This window comes from Colletes gigas, unplaced genomic scaffold (genome assembly GCF_013123115.1).
Source record: "Colletes gigas isolate AHSC1104 unplaced genomic scaffold, ASM1312311v1 Colletes_gigas_Sc00001, whole genome shotgun sequence".
In the NCBI taxonomy this organism is placed as follows: domain Eukaryota; kingdom Metazoa; phylum Arthropoda; class Insecta; order Hymenoptera; family Colletidae; genus Colletes; species Colletes gigas.
The window spans coordinates 10,235,497-10,263,123 of NW_025106630.1; the positions used below are offsets into that span (position 1 = coordinate 10,235,497).

The 27,627-nt window shown below is 42.6% G+C and overlaps 1 protein-coding gene and 1 non-coding gene across 3 annotated transcripts; both read left to right on the forward strand.

Annotated features, from left to right (window-relative positions):
* Positions 1–1,864: 1,864 nt before the first annotated feature.
* Positions 1,865–26,116, forward strand: LOC122401353 (orexin receptor type 2-like). 2 transcript variants are annotated; one of them, XM_043404655.1, is made up of 7 exons: positions 1,865–6,421; positions 22,679–22,826; positions 23,684–23,902; positions 24,147–24,306; positions 24,456–24,568; positions 25,110–25,383; positions 25,885–25,995. In XM_043404655.1, exons 1-6 carry the CDS (start codon positions 5,990–5,992, stop codon positions 25,247–25,249), a joined length of 1,212 nt encoding a protein of 403 aa, XP_043260590.1. In that variant the 5' UTR covers positions 1,865–5,989; the 3' UTR covers positions 25,250–25,383; positions 25,885–25,995. The 2 variants fall into 2 exon arrangements, with proteins under 2 accessions (XP_043260590.1, XP_043259780.1); XM_043403845.1 differs by lacking the exon at positions 25,110–25,383 and having other exon boundaries at positions 25,885–26,116.
* On the forward strand, positions 8,681–8,820 carry LOC122398155. The gene has a single exon (XR_006259173.1). It is a non-coding gene; the product is annotated as a U11 spliceosomal RNA (small nuclear RNA).
* Positions 26,117–27,627: the final 1,511 nt, after the last annotated feature.

Consider the following 27,627-nt stretch of genomic DNA (forward strand, 5'->3'; position numbering starts at 1 on the left):
GTGGGGACAGTCCTTTTATCCTTGGCCAGAGCAGAAAAACAGACACCAGCGAACAGCGTTGCTAGAATCACAACAAAGGTTCTACGTTGTTATGATCCAAACACACAAAGCTGATAGAGTTCACTGTATAATAGTTCGAGTACTAGCTGTTCGAATAACACACTAATTGTTTCAGCATCGATGGGAGATACGAGCAAACAATTTACGTGACTTTGTTATGATGTTATCTGTCGTAAGAAATCTATATAGTAGAGAGAAATCTGATAAATTAAAAAAGAAGGATCTTGTAGTTTTCCTTTAATGGATACTATTTATAACGAACACCTTTGTGTTCCCTTTGCGGATGAGGATAGCTCCTTAAGCCCGTGAATGTACATCCTCGCTGAAATACGTGCACGTTAACCAGGATTGGCGAAAGGAATTTCCTGCCGGAATTTAATACTCTTCCCTGGGAAATCTTTTATTTTCGAAGGATTTCCGTAGACGGAACGGTCACGTCAGCCGCCCCGGGGGTCAAGCTCAGAATTTTCTATCGATCGAAAACAAAATCCCGTTAACGTTTGCCTTTATCGCGTATCCGTCGCGAACAAAGGCCACTCGTCGTACGATGAAAATATCTGATCCCATTTCATTGACTTTCAATTGATAGAACTTATGCTCCCGGGCGAGCAATGGTGGAATCTTTCGGCGACTGTGCTCCGCTCGGAATCGTCTCGTAAACTGGCGACAGCTCGTAAAGGTGCGATTGGAATTTAATTCTAGTTGGCCAGAGTTCGTACCCACCGGAAACTGAATTCTCAAGGGTTACATCTTGAAAAGAAGACAACGGCGAAATTAAAGGATCCCGTAATCGACAACGGCGAACGAACGCGATGGAACGTGTACCGAAACAGCGCTTGATCAGAATCACTTTTTGTTCGATCACGGTCGTGCTCGATGCAATACGGTATTTTAGATTTAATCTCGCAGTCTCTCACATAAAAGTGCAAGATGACTTGACGCAGGCCCCGCAGGGGAAAATTTAAATACGAATTAATGGCAATATCAGAGATGTTTTGAAAAGCATTAGCCTCGTTCCGGAACGTACAAGTATAATTCATAATGCGGGACGCGGAACAAATTAGTGTCTGGTAAACCTGCTCGCCGTCCACTTTCCAAAAAGCGTCTGAATTCTGTACAGTGTTTTACTAATTACGTCGTTAGGGTGGCTTCGCATCTACTGTCCACTCGAGAGTTTTATTCTTTACGGTGAATAATTAGCAGCGTTAAATATTGCGCATCCGTGTATTGGTTCTACCTCAACAGAATGTTTTCAATCCGAAAAGCGGTGAATTTACATGAAAAAATATATCGAGAATGTACAGTGAGGTTTCACGGAATAAATCGATATCGAAGGTACGTCGAGTACCGTTGACGTTCGTACGATCTCTGCGTTCCCCGAAACGATAACAAACCCTGACCATCGGTTCGGAAACACCGCGAGATTTCGAAAGAACCCAGTGATTCGAGCTCGCTTTTTAATTAAGATTTTAACTCGACGTGCTCTTCTTTACGTTTGGATAACGCTGTTTGTAGAGCGGAGTAATTTGTCAAATGAGCTGCCTCTGCTCGTTCTTGAGGGCATTATTCGGTCTACTCGGTTACTGGTACAGCTGCCTCGGTTTTCTTACAAATTTTCGGTCCTCCCGATAATAACGAAGCCCAGGAAAGGACGAAACAGCTCGCGTGGGGTTCGCCAGGGTCGAGGGAATCGGAAAACTTTAAAATGAAACGTGCCTCGGCCCCAGCTTCGGCGGGCCGCGGCACCTACGCGCTCGTTAAAACGACGTACATACCTCAGTTTCGCAGAGTCCGTCGCCGCGTTCACATCCCTTCCCCGAACCCAGGATCCTTCGTTCGCCCGTCGACGCGACGGACGCACCGCGAGACGTTGGAAATCGTCTTCGAGCACGCGAACGGACCAGAATATAAGACGCGAATCCGAGAACGGTTGCGACATCGAGAAAAACGATCGTCCCGTACGCGGTGTCTCCTTCGACGAGGGATATTCGACCGCGCTACGAGATGCCTCTTCGTTAGAAACGATAATCCGATGAGCGTATCTGGCGCGAAAACGCGACCAGCGGCGTGGCTCTGAGAATAATCGGCCACGAGCAACTCACCCTGACTTCAAATAACGAACAAAAAGTGCTGTCGTTCGAGGCGAACCTCACGGGAGTCGAAAAGAAAACATTTGGAAAACCGTCCTTTCGCATGGAAGTCATTGGCTAACATTAGGGTATAAAGTGAATAACACCTGCTCTTCGTTCCTAGTGAAATTCTCGTCGTCCTTTTAGGCATTTTTCTGTACCGATCCCTCGACCACCATGAAGAATATCCTAGCTCGGATGCGTCCAGTAATTTAGTCGAGCGACGAGTAGATACTGCCAAATAGTGCATAGAAAAGTGTTTGGATTAGTACAGTCGTAGTTGGAGGAATGTCATGAAAAATATTGTTGAAATCTTACCAGAGACGAAACAATGCGTGCATGAATAGAAGACATTCGTTGGAAGCCTCAGGTGGTCTTCAGAAAGAGCTAAAATCAGAAAATCGTATTATTGGAATATTCTTTTAATTTATCGTTGAAAAATACGACGAAATGGATCCACTGCTAAATCGTATCGCTAAATTACTCGACTAAATTTTAGCATCCGTGCACATCAAGTTACTAAATTACGCGCCGTTGGACTAAATTACTAGACGCGTTTGAATCAATCTTAATAGAGGACATAGAGAAATGGCTTTAATCACGAATACCTTCGATACGCGACTGTGTACGAACTTGTTCCTAATGGTTTCGACCAGAAATTTTCCACAACGATTTGAAACAATTATTAACAAACATTTCGAGATTTGCGAAGTTAGAATTTCGATCGAATCTGGCTCATCTTATTTAAGTAGCCGTCGGAAATATTTTCTATTGTTTGTGCCGGTCACTTAAGACGTACGACTTTGTTCCCAAACGCTTTCAGGAAAGGTTCTCGTGAAATTGGAGCGATCTAATTGGACACGCAATTCCCAAGTCTTCAATTGTTTCAGACTTATCTTTACGAAGCTGAGACTTCGCTGCTCCCCGGAGGAAACAATCCGAGGACATCAAACGAGTTGAGGGCGAATATGCCGTATCGGAGTAACAGTTTGCGACGTTAAACATAATAACGTAAAGACCGGAGCATATTCCGCGTTGCTTTTCGCTCCGCAATAGAACGATTCTCTGTGTCGATGATCTGTTTGCTGATATCGCGGAGGGACACGACCAACTCCCTCTATAATTCAAGAGATACTCCGTCATTGTTAGCGATAGTTCGCGTCGTCTGTAGCGTATAATTTACGAATCAGGCTCCCGTAGGAATTAATTCACCAAACACGGTTTAAGTCGCCCCTTTTAACCGGGACTCCCCTCGTTTCCGAAATACCGAATTCAGTTTTCTATCTCCCGCCTCCGGGTTCGTTATAACGTTCATCCGGATTAGAATTTCAATTTGGAAATACTTCGTCCGCAGATTGTTTCATATTCATTACTACGCGTACCGGCGTCCCTTAAACTCGTCACTTTACGGATTCCCAGGCTCGCTTTTCCGCGATATTTCCACGACGGTGAATTTTTTGCAATATCTCGCGCGCGACCTTTCCACGAAATTCCGCGGCTCCGCTACCCGTCGTCCGGAAATGATGCACAGGAAAGAGAGTCGGAGAACGAACACTCCACGGTTTTCCCCTCGGATAGATTGAATTTAACCGTTTTCTCTGGCAGTCGTAGCTAAGTCGTTGACGAGAAACAGACAGATTTACGATACTTCGTGCACGAGACGCTACGGTACCTGAACGAACATCGAAAACATCGCGTCAGAAATATTTCGGATCATCCACTACTGTCGGATGAGCTTTCCGTGCATACCTCATAACGAATAGAAATACTTATGATAACGAATCGATACGATAGATCACCGGTCGCCGTGCAATCTTGTACACGAAGGTAAAGGAAGATCCGAAAGACTCGGTCGATTTAGTACGATCGTCTACGCGGTTCGCATACATTCCGCATCGCAAACATACGGGGACAGTTGGAAGCCGTAAAACGCATCGCGGAAGGTACAGAAACGGGTTGTGACAAGTTTCTGATTAATTGCTCGGTTGTCCGTGCCACCGCGTACGCGTAAGATTGATAGGACAATTGTGGTTTTTTTCCAATTAAACTGACCGCGGAAGCAAAGATTGCAGGATGTTATCGGGGGATTTTCGTGCGAAAGAAGCGAACGATACCCTCGGCCACGCGTAGGCCGTGTCACGGGCCCGTGCACGCAAAGTTTATTAACGTCGGTTAACGATTTTTCGATCAACGGAATGGCGATACGGTCAATTAATAGACTACGTGCAATTGCATTACCGGAGTCCAGTCTGTAAACTACGTCCCATCGCATCGTGACGCTATATAAATTTCTGAACGTGTACACCTAGAATCGCAATTACACCTGTAAACCCGAGAGATACCGTGCACGGTATCGTTAGCTTGAATAGCCTCGATCAACGATTTAATAAACGCGAGAAGACTTGGCAAAATTGAAGACCACCTTTGCAGACTTTAATCGAGACCATTTTTAATTATCTTGCTCGGCTAGATCGTTTCACGATTTAATATTAATTTAGAAAATATACACTTCGTACGTTCCGTGTTCATATTTTATTAAATCCGTTCGAGCGGCCGTCGAAATCTGAACCACCGCGCTGGAGCGAATATTTATCGTTCCTCGCGGGCAACGGAAATCCGCGAACTCGCGTTTAACACTTCTTAATGTTCGCTGCGACTTTCCGTGACGTTCGAAAATAAACTCGGTGCGGTTCGTCGTTCGTTTCTAATATTAACTTCCGCGACGAAATTCGCTTTACCGATCCCCAAACGATTTTATAGCCCCTTGCCAGGTAATCGAATTCTATTCCAAACCTCGAGTTCGAAAACGAAGGTAAAGACAGGCCCGAAGGAAATCTGTACAAGACAAGACGTATCGCGGCGAGTAACGTTCGATTCGATCATTTTATCCGACAATCTTAATTAATTCTTAATTCCAGTTTTATCGCAATTTCAATGAAAAGTACGCCTGTATACGCTTGAAATATTATATTTCGGGCGAAGATATGTCACGCTGGTTTCGATAAAACGACCGTGTCGTGCGAAGGGGCTGTTACTATCTGTCTCTCTCGATAGGAAAAAAAGAGAAACGAAAGAAAGTTGGGGGCGTATCGACCCGATGGCGAATTTATCGTCCAGCCCGCAGGCCATTCGCGAGAGGGACTGAAGAATAGAAAAAGGGAGGAGCGCCGTGGTCTGAATCGAGAATAATTTCTTATTAGGCCGTCAGGAGTTTGGACCATTTATCAGAAGGGAAATTCGTTAGCCGCGTCGACGCTTGGGAAATCACAACACGGCCGGGCCCAAAACGTTGCCCGCGTTAACTTTTCTCCTCCCCCGTCTACGTGACGAAGTTTCCGGCACTTGAGTTTGACGCGCGTGCTGCGGTCGAGTGACCAGGGGGTTAAAAATATCGCTGGAGACTCGCGACGCTAATCGGATAAAGGACGCTGCTCCCGATGATCCCCGAACACTCGTTGGTTTATCGAGTGACGCCAATGGCGAAGGGACATGGAAAAGACGACGGGAATTACCTTTAATGCCATGGAAATTGGGGCGAAGTGAACGTCACCGGTGAAGTGGCGAGAGAAGAAGCGACGGAGGATCGAGCGGGCAACTTTCTTGCCGGAATATTATTTCGTCCTTGCACGACCGTTGAACGTTCAGCCCTGCGGGGCATTCACGGCGACAAGTTTTGTTTTCAAAAGGCGTCGAAGCCGCGAGGATGCGAGGAACGCCAGCCGAGAGCTGAACGAACCCGTGGAACAGAGTCGATCGGAGAATTTTTTTAACGGGAAAACGAATCTCGAAAGAGAAGAAAAATGCATCGCGTTAGGTCGATGATCGTCGGTTGGTTGGCATTGGTGGTGCCCACGTTGGTCGACGCCACCGACTATGACTACTACGACTGGACGATAAATTACATAGACCTATCGCGTATGGAAAGAAACGCGGGCAACTGCAGCCACTGCCGGAACGTGACTAGCGCGGACATATACCCGAAGTTCTCGGTCTGGGTGCTGATCGTGTCCCACAGCATCATCTTCGTCGTTGGCCTGGTCGGGAACGCGCTCGTCTGTATCGCCATATACAGGAACCACACGATGAGAACCATCACCAATTACTTCATCGCGAACCTTGCGGTGGCGGACTTCCTGGTTTTGATACTTTGTCAACCCTTCACCGTGATATGGGACGTCACGGAGACCTGGTTCCTGGGTCTAACTCTCTGCAAGACCGTGCCGTATCTTCAGGTAAGGCAATCTGATCGCGCGTAACTCCTCTTTTGATTAACTTGCTCCTCCCACGCGATCGTAATTGCAAAAACGCAACGTGCACAAGATGCTAATGTTCCTCCGTGTACCTTTATATCCTGCTGTTGTCCCGTAAACGTTGGAACTTGAATTTCATCGGTCTCTCTTCGGGTCTCCGCTCGTAGCTACATCCTCGCGGTGAGATCTTGTAGATAATCGTACTCTGTAAATTGTTATGAGATTTTAGAATACATGGAACTTTGAGTATATTAAGTATATTCAGTCGACATTCGGTAAAGTCCCGTAAAAATTTGCGATTCAATGGCTGACAACGTCGTCACGCTCCTCCCAGTAGTTACAACACGATTATTCTTCAGTTTTCTCCGCCGCCTGAATTTTAGCGAGGACTTGGCAGGCCGCTCTTTGGCAGGAAGTTGACATTCCGAAATAATTACGGAGCATCGGTTTACGAGGCAGCCAAAATGATATTTTGCAGTATTCTCGATCGTAATTTCTCTAAGACCTTCGGTTACGATCGTAACATTTATCTCAGATGTACGAGACACGTCCATTTTATTCGATTAATGGGTGATTTGAACGTAAGAGTAAGGAGTGTAGTAAAGTAAAATTCCGATTATCCGGCATACCCGAGACTGGGGCAATGCCTCTTACGCCTCGTTTGCATTTTAAAACATTAAAATCTTCCAAACAATTCAGAAGTTATGTTGTTTCAAACATACGCGTGAAATTTCGGAGAGAAAAGAATTTTTTTCTCGAAAATGGTTAGGATTTCGGGTGTATGTGTATTCACCAAAAATGATTGTAATTGACCCCTGCAACAGAAAATAATTTTTTTATAATGATTTGAAATGTTTCAATTTCGTCGAAAAATTTCTCCACCTACCCCCTGTCGATTTTTCTTAAAAATTTGTTTTTCATATTTAATAAACACAACTATAGATAATGCAGTAACTGGATGCTGGGTAATCGGTACTCTGCTGTATAAGGGAACTGACAAAGTATTAAAAATTAATCACGTTATGAAGCAGCTTATTTCGAAACGGATTAAGGATCCCAACGATGGCCAGAAAATTCTATTATCTTTCGATAAGCTTAATAACATGATACATTGGATGAGGCAATATTCCTTAAAATTGTTCATCGATTGTATGGTTTTTGTCAGTTTTGCGTGCAATCGAGTATCATTTCGAGTAAATTTACTTTACGGCGAAGATTTACCCGGCGGATTGTTCGAGTTGTGGCCGCGACCAATACTAAATTCATAAGTCGGCCGCGTTATTCCTAATTTGGTGTTCCAGCTTCTCCCATGTCCGTTTCGTGCATTATTTCACCGTGTGTGTACGAACACCGGCGATTCGATGGAACAGGGAGATGCGAAAATAACGCGATCGTTTTAATTCCCCCGCGAAGATTAATTTCCTTTTCAATCATCGAGTCGTTCGTATCATTGCTTGTGTAAGTCCGTCGAAGACTTCGTATCAGTCTCGAATAACAGAGCTCTTTCGCAGACACGAATGTCTTTATTCAAGTTTTAATTAACTCGATTACAATAGTCCTTCGTATAGCTAATAACCAGTGATGGAAAAGATTCACAAATAGTTTTAAACTAATGTATCGATTCTCATCGAAATGGTTTGGCGGAATCTTTATTTCCTATAATACACGCTATAGTACAAAATCGATATATGCTAGAACCTTTTTCACGCGTTATAGCTATCACACCATCTCTGTTCCCATAACTGTTTCAAGAACCGGAACCGATACCATAACAGTTTTAAAACTCTATTAATAACTAACGACGCCTGCTTTCTCCCCTCGAACCTCTAAAACCTCGATAATCCTATTCGCTTCGAAATGTTCTCAGTTCAATGGCGCGATTGGCGAGAACTGACCGTGAATCAAATTATCAATAACGTGGTCGGTATTGAAATTTTGTAATTAAAATTTCTTACCGACCGTGACCGAGGATAGGCCATCTAATAATTTGTCGACCGAACGATATTACGCTCTACGAAATCGTTCTTCCGTGTAATGAAATCGTAATCGTACGTTTTTTCTTTACCGTGAGATCGTTCCTTTTAAATCGATCAAGATATAGCGCCATTCCCTGCTGTTGGAGTAATCCTAATGCTTTAGTTCATCGATATTGCGGGAGATGGCTCAACGAGAACGATGATTCTCGCATTCGATATCGCGATGCAAACGTTACTTAAACCCTCCGAGAGTACAGACTCGTTTAAAAAGGGTGCTCGCTACTTTAATAGCGCGTCAGTACGTTTTCAATAACATGCTGGCGGGGTATGGCTATCAAGACATACCCAGTACATAATTTTTGTAAACGCGAGGCTGTTGGCTGCCATTTTTGCACCGACGCCTCCAGTTAATTTAATCTAGAAATTAAAAAACACATGTAACAAGGAATATATTTAGAAGTAAAATAGCCAATTATCGGAAGCTTGTACAAATGACGCAATTAAAGTATGGATTTATACGTTAATTGAGAAAAATATCGCGAACGGAGTTGACGTAGGCAATTTAGCCCCAGTATATCGTTGAAAGATAATTTAATGTTGCCAGCGTCCTTCACACGTGCGGGAGTCGCAATAAATTTAATTAAGCTCGTATTTGGTAAATTACCGCGGTTGAAATACAATGCTGATAAAAATGCTCGAGCCGTGGAATTTACGTGGAAAAAAAGAAAGCTTTTTGCAATTTGCGGCGACCAACGACCAACGCTATTCTTCAGATTTATTTAATCGGATGGAACTAAGGAAAGCTCTCGTATAAAACTACTCGAGGAAAACAATCTTTTTCTTTAAATATATTGCAGAAGATGCAGAGGAAACCGAGATATTTCGTATGCGCCAGCGGGAAACGTGTTTCGTGAAATGCATTATTCTACGGCGACGCATAATCGCTGTAGCTATTCCCGTTTTCAGTCGTTCGATCATCCTTACACATCTTACCAAATCTGCAAAAAAGTTGCGACAGAGTCAGGGGTTACAGACTGAGATAACTTTCAGGAATATTATCAAATATTAAACACTAAATCTGGATTTTACCAATAAATACCATTTATAAAACATTCTTGATGACGGTCTGTAGCACTTGCTGTTGAACAGATTCAAATGTGCACATAGTACACTTTTTGTTAATCCGACGAAGTTTTCTTCTGGTTTCCGTAAATTTATTATTTCAACTTTCCAACCAGTTCCCGTCGCCGGGGGTGCACGCCCCCTCTGCCACCTTCTAGTACAATTTGCGTTCGCAAATTGTGAACATTTTCATCTTCTTGCTTCACTGATATATGGGGTCTTCTTGGCTACTTTCCATTATATCCAATTCCCTTAAAACACAAGAAACTCTTTCATTACTGACTTTTTCCCTAACTTTGACACAACTTCCGGGACACTAGCTTTACGATTTACGCTCATTGCTTTTATAATCCTCCGTTTGTCACGATCAGTTAAGACCTTCCGTTCGATAGAACCGTTGCTTAAACAACTAGAAAGATCTTGTTAAATTTGTCGAGTCGTTATGTTCTACGGAACGCGTGGGGAATGTGGCTTTACGAGCCAGATTCGTAGACGCGAATGACCGTGTCGCGCATTTCGAAAGGGTGGAAATGTAACATAAGCGGATGGTGTTCGTGCTCGAAAATCAGGCTCCCCGGGAGTTAGGTCGAGAGCCAGGATTTTCCTCGAGCCAGGATTGTCGCGCGGTGTCGCGCATCCGAGCGGAATAAACATCGCGAAGGTGGCCGCGTTGGCGGAACAAACGAACGTCATAATTCGGCGTTATTCCGCTCGACGGGTCACAATGTAAATTCTATACAGCGAATTTGATGGATTTTCGATATTGGAAAATAACATTCGGCTATCAGCTCTGTATTATTATTGTTCTCGTTATCCTTCGTCTCTGACCTTTCACATTTCGTTGCATTTGTTTCGCGTAATCGTTTGCCCATTAACCGGGCATTACATTCTCGATTCAGTTTCGCGTAAAAAAATTCCAAATTTGAGGCACGCGTTCGAGATACGAACGAAGCAACGAGACTGTACAAAGATTTGAAGAAGATTTGAGGACATTTGAAGCCAGCGGAGTGTCGTATAACAAAGTCTAGGGCTCCGGAGGTGGCACCTTTTATGTGCTGAAAAATGTGTTACAAAGGAAAGAACGGAGGTAAAAGTGACTCCTAGATTGAGTACTTCCTCTTGCACATCCAGTTCAGTGCCTTTAATGGAGTAGGAAAATTTAATGATGCTTTTTTTTTCAATAAAAGCGAATGACATGGAATTTAGAAATGGCGTCAGCGTATGTTACCAATTTGCATTGCAACAAACATCAGAAATATCGTTAATGAAGAGATCGAATAAGACTGGGACCAAGTGAAATGGCTATTGCATTTTGCAAAGTGTGATTTGTTACAAAGATAACCAGACAGCCAAACAATGGTGTTACCTTCGAACTCTGAAGCACTTAACTTCCCACTAGTTAAGAATATTATGATTGATGACATCGAAAGTCTTATATAGAAGTCGGTGTGTATTGCACCCATTTGGTAGCCTTTAATATTGATAGCATAATAAATCGATCACAATCGAACTTTGCGAAAATTGCCTTGCTAAAGACTTGTTAAAGAATTATACGAAATTTATTGTACGAGGTAAGATATTCATGTTCGTCGATGAGTTAAAATAGCAATGAATAATCGCGCCTGGCGATAAACTAGATTCAAAGTAAGTTACAAAAGAGTCCGCAATATCTAGCAGATTATCAAGTTGAGCACCATTATGGAACACGTTACCGGGTAAAGCATAGCAAGTTCTTTTGCTATTCACAAACTTTCAAAGGGCTTTCGGGGTGGTTGGAATTGCAGATTCAGTGTGTAGATAAGTGGACCAACAGGTCTGCATTGTGGTTTTACACACCACCGCACACGATATTACGATATCGTTTCTTTAGAATTCGAAGTAATCACGTTAACAAGGGCTTCTACTAAGGATTTTCATTCTTGAAAACAAGATGGAATCGGGTACACCATTCACGTGGAATAGCCTGATATTAATATTATCGACTGCAGCGTCAAATCAAATTAGAAAATGAATCTCCGCGTCTCAAAGGATTCGAATACGTAGTAACTCGCGGCGTACTATATAATCGAATTTATCGCACGATGAAATTTAATAACATTACGCGAGCAACTAAGAGGAGAGGGGGGTACAGAGAATGTAATACGTTACGATATAAAGAGATGAGATACAAAGACCGTGTCTTGTATCGGAATACAACGCAACGTTACACGGTCTTGCTTTATAGCCTATTGTTAGGGTATTGTTTCAGGGCTTTGGCGTTGGCCGTACGAAGACACGTGGTAAAATGCACATGAGAATCTATAGCCGCTCGTAATCATCGTCGGTTTCGCAATCCGTTGCAACCGTCGTTAACGAGAACGAATATGATTCGTTCTCGTTAAAACGGAGCCGCTGGTAAGGAAAAGTTACTCCTCGACCCCGGTGCCACGACGTTGCCCTGATAACGGATATATTCGATTGGAAGCCCGATTGGTTCTATTGCTTGCTTAACGTAACGTTACTTGCGCCGTGCTCCCTCGCGCGTAAACTTTTAGCCGCGTTTAGAAACTCATCAATCAGCTTCCGGTGTCACGCGACGCGAAACGAAATCACGATACGGGATCGACTCGGCGTAGTTTTTCATCCGCCACGAGAAAATACGAATTTCATTCTCGAACTGCGTTAACTGCGCGACCGAAACCAATCGCGTGACCCCGAAAATAGAGTCGAAACGTTTAATTAAATTCGATGCCTCTGTTTGGCCAAGGATTCGCAATGGCGGTCGTTTACTTCCCGTACCAGTCATATGTTTGTATAGTTTTTAATTTATGGCGTAGGATTATAGTCGAGAAAGTTCGAAACAATTCGTAAAATTCGTTTGTCGAAGCACCCTGTATGTACCGATATATTAAATCTCGACGTTTCTCGTAAATTGCAATCCGATTTTACAACATTCAATCAGAGCTGCATTGAGAATGAAATCAGATTAAATCTCTCTAAATGCCACGTTACGAAGTTGCCTCGCAGTATTTTCCTAACTGTGCATCAGTATGAACATAATAATTTAGAATTATCAAGGATCGAAGAAATTACAGACCTTGGAGTTTGTCTCGCTCTCGCATTCGACTTTTTTCAACACTTTTAACATTGCAAATCCCGCTTTGGGGAACACTGGGATTCGTAAAACATTCTTTATTTGATTTTTAAGAATATCCATACTGTTGTACTATAGTATACAAAACGTTATTTGGTTTTCTGTGGATTCAAAGTATGAAGTAATGTTGGATAGAGTCCAACGTAAATTCCTAAGATTTCCATCGTATAAAATACATGATAGTATGTCCTATTTAAACCATGACTATGCTCCAATATTACACGCGATGTTCGTGGATTCTTTGGTTCTGTGGAATTCTTCACATATATTTCCATCACTATATTTTGTTATTAAGTTGTGTACAAAATTGGTTTTCAATCCGTTAATTATCGAAATAAATGAATTCTCGAGGCTATTCTGCATATAAAACGTATAGACAATCAAAAAAATGAATGTTTTACGAGGTATTTCGAACTTTTCAATTGCGCGTGTCCTTTAATCGAGGTGATCGATCGTTCCACAGTTCTGTGTTACACATTTAACGATCACTATACGATACTCGAAATTGGAATATTTGAATTGTTTCTAGTTTCTTTTTTGACGGTCTTACTACCGACGAAAGGAAAACCTCGTAACAGGTGTTTTTAATAAGAATAATATACGAGAAGTTTTTCAATTTCTCTATGCAATATGTTTCTTTTTTCTCTTCCGACTACTAGTGGTCCCTTACCAGCACATTCACAGACCCCCAGCTGTTCGCGAATAGTGGGTGAAGAAATACTGAGTTAAATAAAGAGTATGGAACGCTTACGACCTCACTGTCGAGTCTGTACAGATTTTCTGTACAGGTTGGCGCAAGAAAATGGCAAAGAATTTACAATATATATTGAATCACGAAAGCGACTTCCTAGTTTTCATTTCATTAACAAATATCTGCATGATAATCCAATGTTTCTTAACCCTCTAATCCCGAGATAGAGTTTATGGAAGTTGCGAAACTATGCCTGTTCTGACTGTATTTGTTACGAAACATTTGATCAAATAGTCTGAGTCACTCTGCTTGGTAAACTGCGATTCCATGCGAACATAAGTGACAAGAACACCGTTCGATTTACGGGTCGCATGAACTGCAAACGATCAACCGATGCACTAGGGGAGCACGTGCGTTCCGTACATCTACTTAAAACGCGATCGGCTGCATTACACTCGTACGCTGGCGCACTGTTGCGGGGGGAAATATCGTTCGGCTCGTTTATCATGGTTCCCTGCATATGTACGCGTGTACCAACGCCGGTGTGCAAACTGACATTCTGCGCTTGCCCGTGCCCGGTCGCCGATGCAGCTACACGGTTTGCACGACGAAGGTAGCTCTCAGCCGGCGACCAAATCGCATTATCTTACAACGTGTTGTTGCACACCGTTTCTGCCCGATAATATAGCTCCGGGTTCTCAACTCGTCGCGGAACATTTCTGGCCCCTCCAGGTAAAGGTGCCAACGGGACTTTTTGGACGAAATCCAACTAAAAATCGATGGTACGATTAATTGAAACAAATCAGACAATAGGTTCCTAATCAATCATTTAAAAAAAAAAAACAGCGTTACGAGTTAAAATCTGGGAAAAATCTTAGATTTTTAAATGGGAATTTTGGGTAAACTATACAGAAAAGAATCATCGTACAAATGTTTTTATGTGGTTAATCGTATTCCCCCTGAATGAACTTCCATTGACGAGTGGACGTTAACGAGAACCGTCGTCGTTCGTATCGACTCGTAGAAATCCGTACGGCGCTGGGGTTAATGTTGTTTTTAGCGGGAAAATTACCGCGCGAGGCCGTCGCGCGTAAAGCGGCTCGGCGGTGAAATTCTCGCGCGAAGAAAGAAGAGATACCTTGTGAATACCAAGGGCAAAAAAGTAGATGAGCCAACACGCGGGCGGGCGAGCGTGCAAAAGCCGCGTGTAGGTGAATAACGTTCCCGGAAACTACGCGGAAGTCAAAGAGACCGAGCATAACGAGAGAACCCGCGGCTGCCTGGGCGAATACAATTTTACCCTCGCGCTGTTTGTGCGTTTCCGTAATTTTCCTCGACCGTGAATCGGAAACGCGGATTCCATCCCTTAACGAACCGTCGACGAACGTTTTTGTTCTTAAAATATTCCTTGGAACTTAAGCACGCGTTGTTTCGGATGTTCTAAAAGCCTCCACGCCGTCGCGCGAGCAGACAAAACCCCTCAAGACGCTAAAAATTTAAACTACTTGTTCAGCGGGCGGGGATTAAAGTCCTGTTTCCAAAGAAAATTAATTGGGCTCTGCAACGATAAACACAGTGATTCCAGAAACTGGGCCAAGCTTTATACTTTTCATCGCGTTTCAATATTCTCTTTCGGGTTTTCTTTAATTAATTGCCGTACACCCCCGATGCACTGCTCGAAGAAAATTAATAATCTTTGAAAATTGCACGCGTTGCCGAAGTTAAGGGAAGTTTGCACGATAGTCACGCGTAACGCAAAACTACCAGGGAAATTTAAAGCTGGTATCTGCTACGGTTCAGGAGCTGCAACGCCCACCGTCGATTCTCGCATGAGTAGCTTACAAACGACGTAGCTGCCCGCGTGCGACACATTTTGATCCCTGCTTAGTGCTATTGTAGCAAGTACGGTCAATAAACATAGCTTAATTTGCTTAATTTGTAAATTGGCTTTGTTATCATAACGTACGAAGCATTAATGTGGTTACATCCTGTTTATACGGTCCAGAAAGGGTTCGCGCCAACAGCAACACCCTATCTGGTCACGTAATTTTTAGACCTTTTCTGTTATTTCTTGAGAAAGAAAGATCTAACTATGGCATCGATAGTGTTTCAATTATTCAACGCGGGTTATCGTAATCGATCAGTAAGGTGTCACCGAGCACGCTATATCGTGTTGATCGTGGGCGCGACAAGAGCGCGGAACGGAATGTATAATTTTTAATTTTTATGGTAATTAGAATATCATTTGCAGCCATAGCCTCGGTGAATAAAAACTGCACGAGAAGGACTTTTTCATCGATTTCGATGGCTTTCATACACACTCGCGGGGCAGTGCAATTTAGAAAAAAAAATATTTTCGAACAACGAAGGCATTCGGTAAAATTAAAGGATCACAGAATGTTGATCGAAAAATTGTGGATCTTCGAGACACTAACTTTGCGAACAAACATCGTAGACTAGATACCTTGACCCGAGTGGAAATTCAGAAATCTGATTAGGGCATCGATCTAATTGAAACGGAGTTGCTCGTACCTAACGTCTTCGCAGCATCGCGTGTAATTTATGATCAACTACTATGGTGTGACAACAAATAAATGCACGTTCGAAACATCGCGAGTGGTTAATATCTATTCAAGTTAATAATCCACGTCGAGGGATCGCGATTGCTTTATCGACCGTGTACAGAGTTAATTGATTCGGGAAAACAAAATTATTGTAGGCGATTGAATTAACAGGAACGAAATAAGTGGTCTTTCGCGTACCGAAAATACTGATTGCATACAGCCAGCGGTTCCCATCCGTTTCTAACTCCGTGTTCCGAATCCTTGCACTTTGCAAATTGTTACAATAGTCGAGCTTCTTAGAAACCAATTATTAATTGTAGTTGATCTTTTACTGGATACACGTTCTCTGTAATAGAGACGCCTGGACGAATCGATAAGAGTGCCTTTCAATTACTTCGATCCACGCATCAAGTATCAAAGACGATCGTCTGCAAGAGAAGCAGTGTAGTTATTCGTGTAATCAGATCTTATTGATCGTTAGAAACAAGATACATAAGATTTCGATCGAGGAGCAAATAGCAGGACACGAGCAACAGGCTGCAAAAAATATGAAACACGTTTCATTTATTAAAAGACTCGAAATATTTATTGCAATCTGTTTTGTTGGTGTTCTTAAACTGTTTACGACGTAAATAAGAATGATTTACCTATCTCTGTTTTGAAGAAAGCGCGTTATTTAGGGGAGATCCAAGTGAGTCTACCGCTTAAAGAAAGTAGCCATTTTTCCAAAGAAATGCACGAACGTGAAACCAAGTTGACTACGCCATTAGTTCGCTACTTCGGTACACTTTGTTCGCGACAAATGTTAGACATTCTTGAAGTGATTTATTCCTGCGGATATCAGCAAAGTGGTGCAACATAAAATGTAAAATTATTACCCAAAACTGCGAATTTCAAACACTGAGCAGAGATGAGAAACTTGGCTGTCGCGTTTGATTACGTATGGTATAATCTCCTTCCTATGAATCCACCTTTCTGGGTTTATACGAGATTATACACCAACCAATCGACCTCGACAGTTATTTTCTCATCTCTGTCCCAGAGACTGAATCAATATTACAAATACAGATAACGTACCAGTATTTTTAGATAGTTATTTAATTATTTTTAAAACTCTTCTACGGTGCATAGTGGAAAAGATAAGTGTTCTGTTCAGCTGTTTTATGGCACAGAATTTGGGCGGGTCTCCCCTACAAGCCAATCGAGTAATTGATTCTACGAAGTGGAGAGCATATTTACATATTTCTAAACGTCTCCCGGGATAGATCAGCGATAAATATATCGACGATCGCGTCGAATAGTCGGAACCCGCGGGAAATTCGCTGCCAGTCCAGATATGCGACTTTTCGCGGCGGATAAGGAACGGAAAGTCGTTCGTTCATCGACTTTTAATCCAATCACGAACTCGCGCAGCCTCGTTACCAATCAGGGGACCCCTGTGCCGGATCCAGAGTTCTATTCGATTCCCTCAACTTCCGGAAACGTATGGAAATACCGTCAGTCCTCGAAGTGTCTTAAACAGATACAGTCTAGTTGGAAGATGCAAATTGAGGTACAGATACAATTTTCTGAAGCGACCTTGCTATCTTGCTTGGTTACGTTTAGTCATTCCAAGTTACTGCAAATAGTAAAATTATCTAAGTTAATTATAAAAACTAAGTCAGATTATCTAGTCTCTGCTACGTCATCTCCGATTTTACTTTGCTGCGGCGCAAAGATGGAGATTTCCCTGATCGGTTAACAATGTGTTAAACACGTGTATAAACGCGTAACAAATAACATTGCGTTAGATTGTCCGCGCGTTACACGCGAAATGGGGAACCCTAATGGCCGAGTTACGCAGATTGCATGATTCGCGAACCGTGTAACGCGACGACTAGAGGTTTCGTTTCCTCCGCTTGTAAACGTATTCCGTGTCGTTGGTTTGGATGGTAATATTTCGAGCGCCCCGGGGCTTTTTCCCACGGAACTCGCTCGGAATCTCAAGCATTTGGGGAAGAAAAGTAGAACGGCGTTCGTTACTCAACTCCCCCGCCAACCCCGCCGAAACTGTTCGTTTCTTTTTGGAGATCAAGCGAATCGTTGAACGTACACGCGATGGGCGGTTCGTGATTGCGCCCGATAGAAGGTACGGATCTAAGGATTGAATACAAACGGAGACCACCGTGTCCTTGTAGAAAGAAGCCCCGAACGAAAAGAATTCTATATTCTCTTGTAAAGAAAGTTATAATTTGTACTTGATAATTATTCTTTCGTCCAAAGAGTTAATGTTCGACCTGAAGGAGACGGACCTTGCGATCCGTGGATCCGCAATGTCGGGACATGACCCAAAAGACACGAGACAGCTAATGATATAAAGCTTTGCGTGTCGTGAACTCTATCGCGACGGTAAAATGGTCGGTTGTACTCAGCGAGCTACTCTACCTAGGTGATATTTCACCTGGAACAACTCTTTCTCGTGACTACGTCGATCGCATGAATTTTTCAGAAGGACGTCCTAATGTTCTCTCCCCCTCTCTTTTCAGCAAACGATAATCGTTCCGATCAGGGGAGGACACTGCGACAAAACTCAACTACCAGCGATTATTGAAAAGAGAGTGCTAAAATTTGTAGTTCGTATCACTTCTAAACTTTGGTAAACAAATACAAGTGAAACGTGACCGTGATAGAAGTACGACCCCATAAATTTTAACAGAGCCTAATGATGGAAACAATGGCACCGTAAATGGCGAAATGAGTGAATCGTTTAACCTTGAATGTTACGGAGGCGGCGAACCGAAGCGTTCGGAAAGCGATTTTGGGGATCAATCCGTTATCGCGACTAACCTACCGCTCGTTAATTTAATGATAGCGGGTGTGATCGCTGGTGAACGAGACGCAAAGCGGCAAGTGGCATTGTCGCTATCGCCGACAAGTTAGGCGCGTGCTGGCGTGACGGACGCAGTTACGAGTGCGACCAGTAGATAGCCGAGATTTAATTAAAACGTGCTCCGGGCCGTCTAGCCCGGCAAACAATCGTGAGATCGTTTCGCGTCAGATAGGACGGTGTGAAAAAAGCAATGCGTTTTGTTCGGCTGACGAGCTGAAGCCATCCGTTATGCCACGGGTACCAAGCGGAATTACTCGATCCGAATCGTGTTTCTTTTCCATTGACACCTCCGCGACCCTATGCCACTCGAGAGGATTCGAAAGAGATCCTGCAGAATCCTGGGCTCGTCATACAGAGGTGGTGGAATTTTCTGATTCATGGTCAATCGTGAACAGGAAAAGTTTTAAATTCCAATTAGAACGAGGGAACCTTGAAGTCTCTTCCCGACTTTGAAGCCCACGTCTGACGCACAGTCGCGAAGATGATTAACGGAGCGGTGAACCGTTAGCCACTTTTCCCCAAGGATCCGGTGACCGTGTTCGTTCTCGTCTCACCCCCGCGCAATCTATCTGGACATCATGCTGCAGAGTGGGCGGGAACGTTGCAATTATTAAGAAAACCCGGCAGTGTGACGTATCCGTTGATTGGCGCGATCAATTCTCCCACCTCGGAGCGAAAAACGGTGCAAGCTGGCCATAATCTATTTACAAAACAATACATAATTTGTAACAATTGTATCTTGACAACGAAGAATGGGGGGACAATTATTTTTTCACGCCATTGAAATCGTTACGAAGTCCCTTTTGTTTAATTATACAGGAGTAGGAAACATTATAATTCGTGGTGAAACCGAACAAAAGTTAAATAATTTTTTCGTACTAGTCCCTGTTCCTGCCCTTTCATTGTTGCGTTGCAAATCGGTCCAAAGGCCGTTCGCGAAAATTTTTACACCGACGTTCGTGCGAGGCGAAAGATCGATCGTTACCAGCCGCGGTCGTAATAATTACAGTCGGTCAAGGATCGCTCGATGAGAAGATATTCACGGTGTAATGTAAATCGATCGCTGGAATACCGTGGTACCTCTAACTGAGACCGTTGGTTAAATGCGCCAGGGCAAATTGTTCCAAAGCGCGCTTTCGCTGGTCGTTATTGTATCCGGGGATGGTTTCCGCGCAATTAAGCCAGAGATTCAACGCTGAGAATGAGATACATACGTCCTAATTTATTCGTCGTTATGTCGGCGAAATTCAAAGTACACGGAGACGTCGCAGTTAAAGATTGCACACGGAGGATCAGTTTAATTAGGTTCTGAAGCATTGTCTATGATATAGGGTTTTCCAATAGAACTTTCGATCGTCATAATCGCCATATTGCTCACAAATTTCGTTGCAGAGGATTTTAGAAGAGTTAGTTACTTAGCAAATTATCCAAACGACTTGGTTGCCCTTAAATGGAGAAAAATTAGTTGCACACGGAGGATGAATATTGTATTCCTGACGACGAAGGTACCTACGCTGTAAAATTGTGCGAAGCAGGTAAACTAATATCGAGAGTGAAGAAAACGGTTGATAAATAATCCCGGGGAACGTTGTCCGACGCGCCACGAGAATTAGATCATCTACTCGTAGCTTTTATTTTTGCGAAACTCGGGGGTGGAAAATGATAAATTGTTCGCCGTGAGAAAGCTACGTCGTCGTAATCCCGTTGTATCAGCATCGCGCTACCAACTCGTGATAACCATTGTACAAAGAGTTCGCTAGCTGCTTCAAACCTTTTCCTTTTGCTGTTGGAATTGAAGTGTCCCCGGGGCTTGGGGGGTATACTACGCTGCTATCTACCTTGGAATAAACGATTCTTAGTTCTTCGACTAATTTCCAACAGAGCGTCTAGATTACACAACGAAAAGAAACGACTCCTGTTTCCCATTTACATAAAACGCCCCCCCCGTTAGGAGAACGAACGACTGGCCGCGTATATCGGATCTTCGCGCGAATTCCCACGTGGATTCTTTTAAGCTTAACGAGCAAACCGTTCGTTACAATTCACTCGACGCGAACAGTCGGCAGAAAATGTCCACAAATTAATTACCCTCGTCCAACGGACTTTCAGTCCATCTTGGTCTTTGCTAAATGACTCGATTCAATGGTCAATGCATGTCCAAAACTTCGGAGTAAATTATAGTCTACTTCACTTACGCATTAATTTTATAGTTTCGTGTCCGAGGGTTACAAAATGAAGTTTGTGGCCTTAAGATATCCTCGGTGGTATACCTATCCATTGCATCCATCAGTTTGAAACGTCGACGGTCGGCGGAGCGATTAGAATCGAGTTCCTAAAACAGTTTTACAAACACAAGCGGTCAGATATCGTTCGGTCGGAGGTTCGTACATAAATTCGAATTAGCGCTGCTTGCGGTAGGGTGCCTGGTGGATCGTGAATCACAGATTATCGCGTAACAGATCGAAAGTCCGGTTTCGATTGGAACTGGTCGAAGGCAGGGTCTGTGGAGAACGCTTAGTCAGAGGGACGGCTAATGTGTCCCATGGTGACAAGGTTGAGAACGTCTATGTTGCACTTGCGACTTGGCCAGCCACCGTCGATCAATTCGAATACGCCGACGTGCACGGGAGAAACTTCGTAACAAGCCCTTTGACGACAATTTCGAAATTCAATCGACAGCGTCAACTGGCGGCCTCTTAAACGCGTGGCCCACGCGAAAAGGCGTCACGCAAACGTCCGGTGGCATTAAATCGCGTAAATTCACGTTACGTCTGTGAACGAGACGCAAAAACCCGCACGGACGCGGGCTCGACGCATTTATGTAAATGCAATTTACTTAATGATCGATTCGAGATCCGGATAAGCCGGTAATTGCCCGATGAATCTTTCAGCCGGCTTGTCCGACGTCGTTTTACGAACAAGTACAATAAGAAATGTAGGTCGAGCCCTGGTCGCGAGCGGATCGGTTTTATAAATTCCAACGAGTCCTCCGACTCGAACCCGAAAACACGCGGTAGTAAATTTTCTGTCGACGAAAAAAAAGGATAAAAATGAAACGGGACAGAAGAAAAATGTGTCGAGGCGAGGCCAACGGTTTTATCAGTTTTACCAAGAAACGGGACAGAAACATTTGCCCATATTTTCTAGGCGTTCGTTTTATATTCATGATGCGTCTCTTTGCCTAGCTAACCGTGAGTAAGTTATCGGGATGGGAAGTCAAAAGGTAGAATATGTGTGCCCACGTGCCACATAAGCGTGCGTAAACGTCCAGTTATGTGCCTGGTACATCCCCTCCGTACATGTACCAGCGCGGTACTTAATAAGTGGGGAATCTAGCATGGATCGGATACCAAAAACCATGAAAAATAAATTTCTACGACCTCATCTTCGAGATACAACCCCGTTTATGTTTTAAAGGGCGTCGTATCGAAGAAATTTGCTATTGGATGCGTATTGAAATATGAGGAAATCGATAGACAGCCATGTTGTGGAATAACGTTTTTAAATATTAGTTGAACCAACGTTAGAAGTCCTGCACCCCTAATAGAATCTATGTTGAACAGAAATACCAATGGTTAAGAACCACTGATGTAAACTATTAAAAGCTCTATTATATATCCTCGCTGTATCGTCTATTTCCGATCTCCGAGGCAACATGGAAATTCTACGCGCAACGGAAATTATGGAAATGTCAGGAACAAAGGGATTTGAATTGCAAATAAGAGCGATTAATATTTTTCTTAGACATTCCGCGGTAGTGATCGAAACGGCATAAGGGTTCTTTGACTCCTGTTTAATGCACGTTGAGCTCTAATTTCCCTACGTTTTCAGTCAACGACCGCGACGAACGAAAGTCGTAATTCAAAGTGTTGTGTTTGTTTCAGACAGTGTCGGTGACCGTGAGCATACTGACCCTAGCATGCATATCTGTAGACCGATGGTACGCGATATGCTTCCCCCTCGCTTTCAAGACGACCGCAGGACGAGTGAAACCCGCTATCCTCATAATCTGGGTGATAGCGCTCCTATTTGGTAACATTATCCTCTTGCATTCCAGCGAAATACAAAGAGCGTTCAAAGAGTTCCCGGTCTTTGAGAACATAGTAATTATTTAACAATATGCGCGCCAAGTTTCATAACAATCGTTGGTTTTATAAACTTTGTCGGAGAGACTTTTGTTGCAATGTGCCTTCGGTGATGTCCTTCCACTACCAACGTAAAGAAATTGAATCCTGTCTGCAAAGAAGTCATCGATTTCCAATTAGAGAACAAAATATAATAGCGAAATCAGCAGGGAGAAGAGAATTCCACAATTGGCTTACGAATAAGCATTACGATTACAATGATTTAGAGAAATGAAGTCACAGAACTTTTTGAACGCACCTTGTACAAATATCAGATCGATCCATGTATTCGTTTGTAGTTTGGAGGGAATATTGTTCGTTGCACATTCGTCGAATCGTTTCTGAAAAACTCTCAATCATGTACATATAAAACCAGTCCGGATAGAGTCGTGTTTTAACTTGTCTTTCACGGTAAAATTTCACCAACCCATTGATAATGCGTTTGCGAGGATTAAATAAAAAGCGTAGAAATGTTCAGTTCCCATTAATGCCTATAGCTCGATACGAGCGTAGCACAGAATTTTAACTCGACGAGCTAGCGCCTGTAATCTGAAACGCGCCTCGCTGTTGCGCCCATTCCTGATATATCTCGCTCTGTTCGTCGGACAATTTTCGCGTGACTGGGTCTCAGCTCGAGATAAAAAAGGTCGATTCCTCGAATGAATTCACGTCCCAATCCCGAATACGTGGAAAACTCCGGTCCCGAACTTTTCGCAGTATTTGAGAAGAAAAAAACCATGAAAAAACACTCACCGTTTTGCGCAGATATTCCGGACCTGGTCGTGCTGCACGTTATCGTACCGGAGGGCAATCCAGACGCGATCCTGGGTATCGACTGCGACGTATCCTGGAGCAAGAACAGTCAACTAACGTTCGTCATCGCGAAGTTTATTTTCCTTTACGCCGGGCCCCTGCTTTTCATGAGCGTTGCTTACTGGCAGATCGTCAAGGTCCTCTGGAAGAACAACATTCCAGGACACAACTGTAAGGAAACAGACGGTTTATTATTCCTAATTTGATACTGTTGATTGTTTCTACTTGCCGACACCTTATCGTAACAGTCGTGTTTAACGCGACATTTAACCCCCGCGATATCGTGGGCGATTAAAACGTTTATACTGCTACGGTAAAACGACTAATTTGATCCGATCTGCAAACTCTACCTCGAAACGATGCTAAGATCGGGCATTAAGTCCGTGGGATGATTAATTATTGCACGGATTTGCAGTGCCAGCACAGGCCTCCCAGATGAGCCAGACTTCTCCGGCCAACGTTGGGAATCTCGATGGGCAGCTGCGATACCGGCGCAAGGCGGCTAAAATGTTAATCACGGTGGTCATCATTTTTGCCATCTGCTACTTTCCGGTCCATTTACTCTCTGTTATAAGGTACACGTCGATACTATACACGACTCCTAAAAATGCAACAGGCAGTTTAAACAGTTTCGACGCGAATGGAAATGTGTACAGAGTTGCATAGAAAATGACAACTATTATTACGCGGGAAAAATCGATGTACGTGTCATTTACTGTTACAGGTACACCAGTGGATTAACGGAAAGCACCTTGACAAAAGTATGGGCCTTAATATCCCACGGCCTCTGTTACTTCAATAGCGCGGTTAATCCTTTGATCTACAACTTCATGAGCGGTAAACGATCTCTGCTTTTATCATTTTCGCGACTGTATTTCACAATCTGTACCGCGGACCAATGACATCGACCAGACGCGTCTTTCTTCCGATAAATTCGGACGCAATTCTTTGAAGCGAAAGATTATCCGATCTCGCGATAGAGTTGATGAACAATGGGCTGACTTTGTTCGAAATTTTATCGACATTCGCTGTCGAAGAGCTTTCTATTATATATAAACACGACAGAACACCCTTATTAAAGCGTGGGATCGTGTTTCATTCGTGGGGAAATAATTGACAAGATGGCCGCGTTTGCAATCCAACGCAAGTAAAAGTTAACGGGGATGACTCCTCGTAAGTTAATGTTTTAATATTCGATTTAAACGTTACCGTATAAATATATGTCGAAAATTTGTCTCGACAAAGATTTTCATTTTGCGAGACGAGAAAAGACGTTATACGTACCGGGGTGTTCGTTTGAACGAAGGCTGAAAGAGGGAGAATAGGAACGGTGGTAACGGAGAAAATCAAACGGAGACATTCAGCGTGTGGTTTGCAGGTAAGTTCCGGCAGGAGTTTCGTCATATGGTCCGGGAATGCACACCCCCGAACGATCACAGACCAAATCAGCAGCTCAGCTACGCTAACACGGCAAACGGATGCCGGTCTGCTCCTCAAGGTCGTCGTGAGCAATTATGACGCGCAGAGATGCGAGTCTCTTGGGTGAAAAAAGCTCCTAATTTCGTCGCGGAGGGACCTCATGGCGGAAATGATTCTCCGCAGGAACAATGTAGTCTTGAATATTGCACTCCTCGGACTCGATCACGCTCAGTGTGAGCTATATTATATCACAGTTATTGGCTGCTATGAGGCGACCTTTTAGCCATTTCGCGCGCGCAACTGGCAGGATTAACGGACGCTTTCGAGAATCGAAATATTCTTTAGATCGATCGCTCGATACCAACGGTAAAAAACGGAACTACAGTAGTAATTTGCAAATGAGCTTGATTATTTCGCTTCTGGACACTAATATCGAGCTATGTAAGAAACTAATTAATTTCGATTTAATATTCATTGCGTTAAGAATTCAAAACAAAGGTCGATAACGAAATATTATATGGCTTGCCCTTTCCGTTTACCATTACGTCAGTTGCAGTCGGTCGACAGTGGCGCCAATATTAATCGCGTGCGTCCTACTTTCGAATTTTATAACGGTTTTCGTCTTTCGTTTAATAACCCGGACTATTCTGCTTTCATTATAATATATTACTGCGGAACAGCAATATACTCTATAAGAACCGTTCAACGACACAACGAAACTTTTCACGTTACAGGAAAATTTCGGAAGGAGTTTAGACGTGCTTTCCGTTGCTTCCAAGAAAATGGTTCTCGTATTCAACGTGGATATCTCGCGAGCTCATCTAATCCTAAAACGAAGTCCCGGACCACGATACGAACAACGTTAAAAAATAATAATAACGTTCAACGAAACACCGAAATTATACCTCTCAGTGCTATAACGAGCGTTCAACAAAACGAGAAACACGACTCGTCGTAAGTAGATCTCGGTGAATTGTGACTGTTAAACGCGTAGTATGATTCATAAGTATAATTTATTTACATGTCATTCGAGCTGTAATGTTAAGATATACGATACTTGATAATTACAAGAAAAAACGCTGCGTCCCGTCGGATAGTATTTAAATAACAGATGAAACTTGGAAAATTGATTGTATTTTGTTCCTACTTTCATAAAAATTGGTAAACACTGGAAATCTATTCCAATATGGTATTTTACTCGATGTAACAAAACATCGAATTATTTCAAATATGTTTGTTACGATAATGAACATTATTGGGGGGGAAAAAAAAAAACGTAAAACGTGAACCAAAATGATAGGCACGCATGCACATTTGCATGTAATTCTTTATAATCGAATCACATTCATGATCGTTATTGTATCTATATAATTTTCCACCTATTTACCGTAGGCGCCGACGAACCTTATATAAAAAGTTTAATAAGATATATATAATTACTACTACTATGTTATAAATATAATGCGATGTAAATCTCGTACTGTGTATAATATTCCTAAAATTTTACGTAATCTCGATAGAACTTATCTTTAATTCACTAAATGTTACATTTCTATCACGTGCTTAGATCACTTAACGCAAGAATCAATTCCAATGTTTGTACGATCGCTCATTGCCCTATCCTCTTAAACGGAAGATTTTTAATTCGATCGATAAAAGTTTTGCGTCAGATTTCCGTAAACCTCGACAAATCGAAAAAAAAAAGAGGAAAAATAAATTTAGTCACGTATGAAAAAACTTCTTATCAATATCTTATCATTCCATTCCATCTTGCCAATAACAAAGCATATTGTCGTAAGCGTAGTAAACAAAAAAGAAAAAGAGTTGTCGTGGTTTAAACTTTTCGTACTTATTACGAAAAAGTTCGATAGATGTAATCAATGACAAAATTAGTAGTTAGTATTATGTTAGCCATAAATACACTTTGTAGATAAGCTAAACCATAATAATGACCATCTTCTTTGTGGTACATGAAAATCAAATATTTTCCTTCACTGTCGTAACAGAAGTAAGGTTAAGTAGTGATTATTTATTAAATAAACGTACGTCATTCATCCACAGTTTACTCAACAAATCGCAGTACAAACGTGTTTGTACACACAAGACATAATTACATACTGACGTTACTGACCTGACTATAGTCTATTTACAATAGCCGTTGTATTAAAAAGATATATCGATTTATTAATCATTCTACCAATCGATGCTGCATGCGTTAATATTCGATATGCGGTAGTACATTTAACACTAGTCCCCTCCACTAATAATCGATCATTAGTAGACTTCGTACATGAAAGTAATTTAACAATATTGAAGAATGTGATTTTAATAGTGGCAGCAGATCGATGGAATTCGTAGCGAAACATTATTACAAATGTGAACTACGAAATATACAACAATATGCTGGAATTAGATAAAATCATTCGAAATATGTATTAGACACACACATCCAATTCCTACGATGTTTCACAAGCAAC

Excerpts from the sequence above, each read along its gene's own strand:
- LOC122401353 (XM_043403845.1), top strand. The coding sequence starts at position 5,990 with ATGCATCGCGTTAGGTCGATGATCGTCGGTTGGTTGGCATTGGTGGTG. Across the intron at positions 22,827-23,683 it reads GGTGATAGCGCTCCTATTTG|ATATTCCGGACCTGGTCGTG; the intron begins GTAACATTATCC and ends CGTTTTGCGCAG. Across the intron at positions 23,903-24,146 it reads CAACATTCCAGGACACAACT|TGCCAGCACAGGCCTCCCAG; the intron begins GTAAGGAAACAG and ends ACGGATTTGCAG.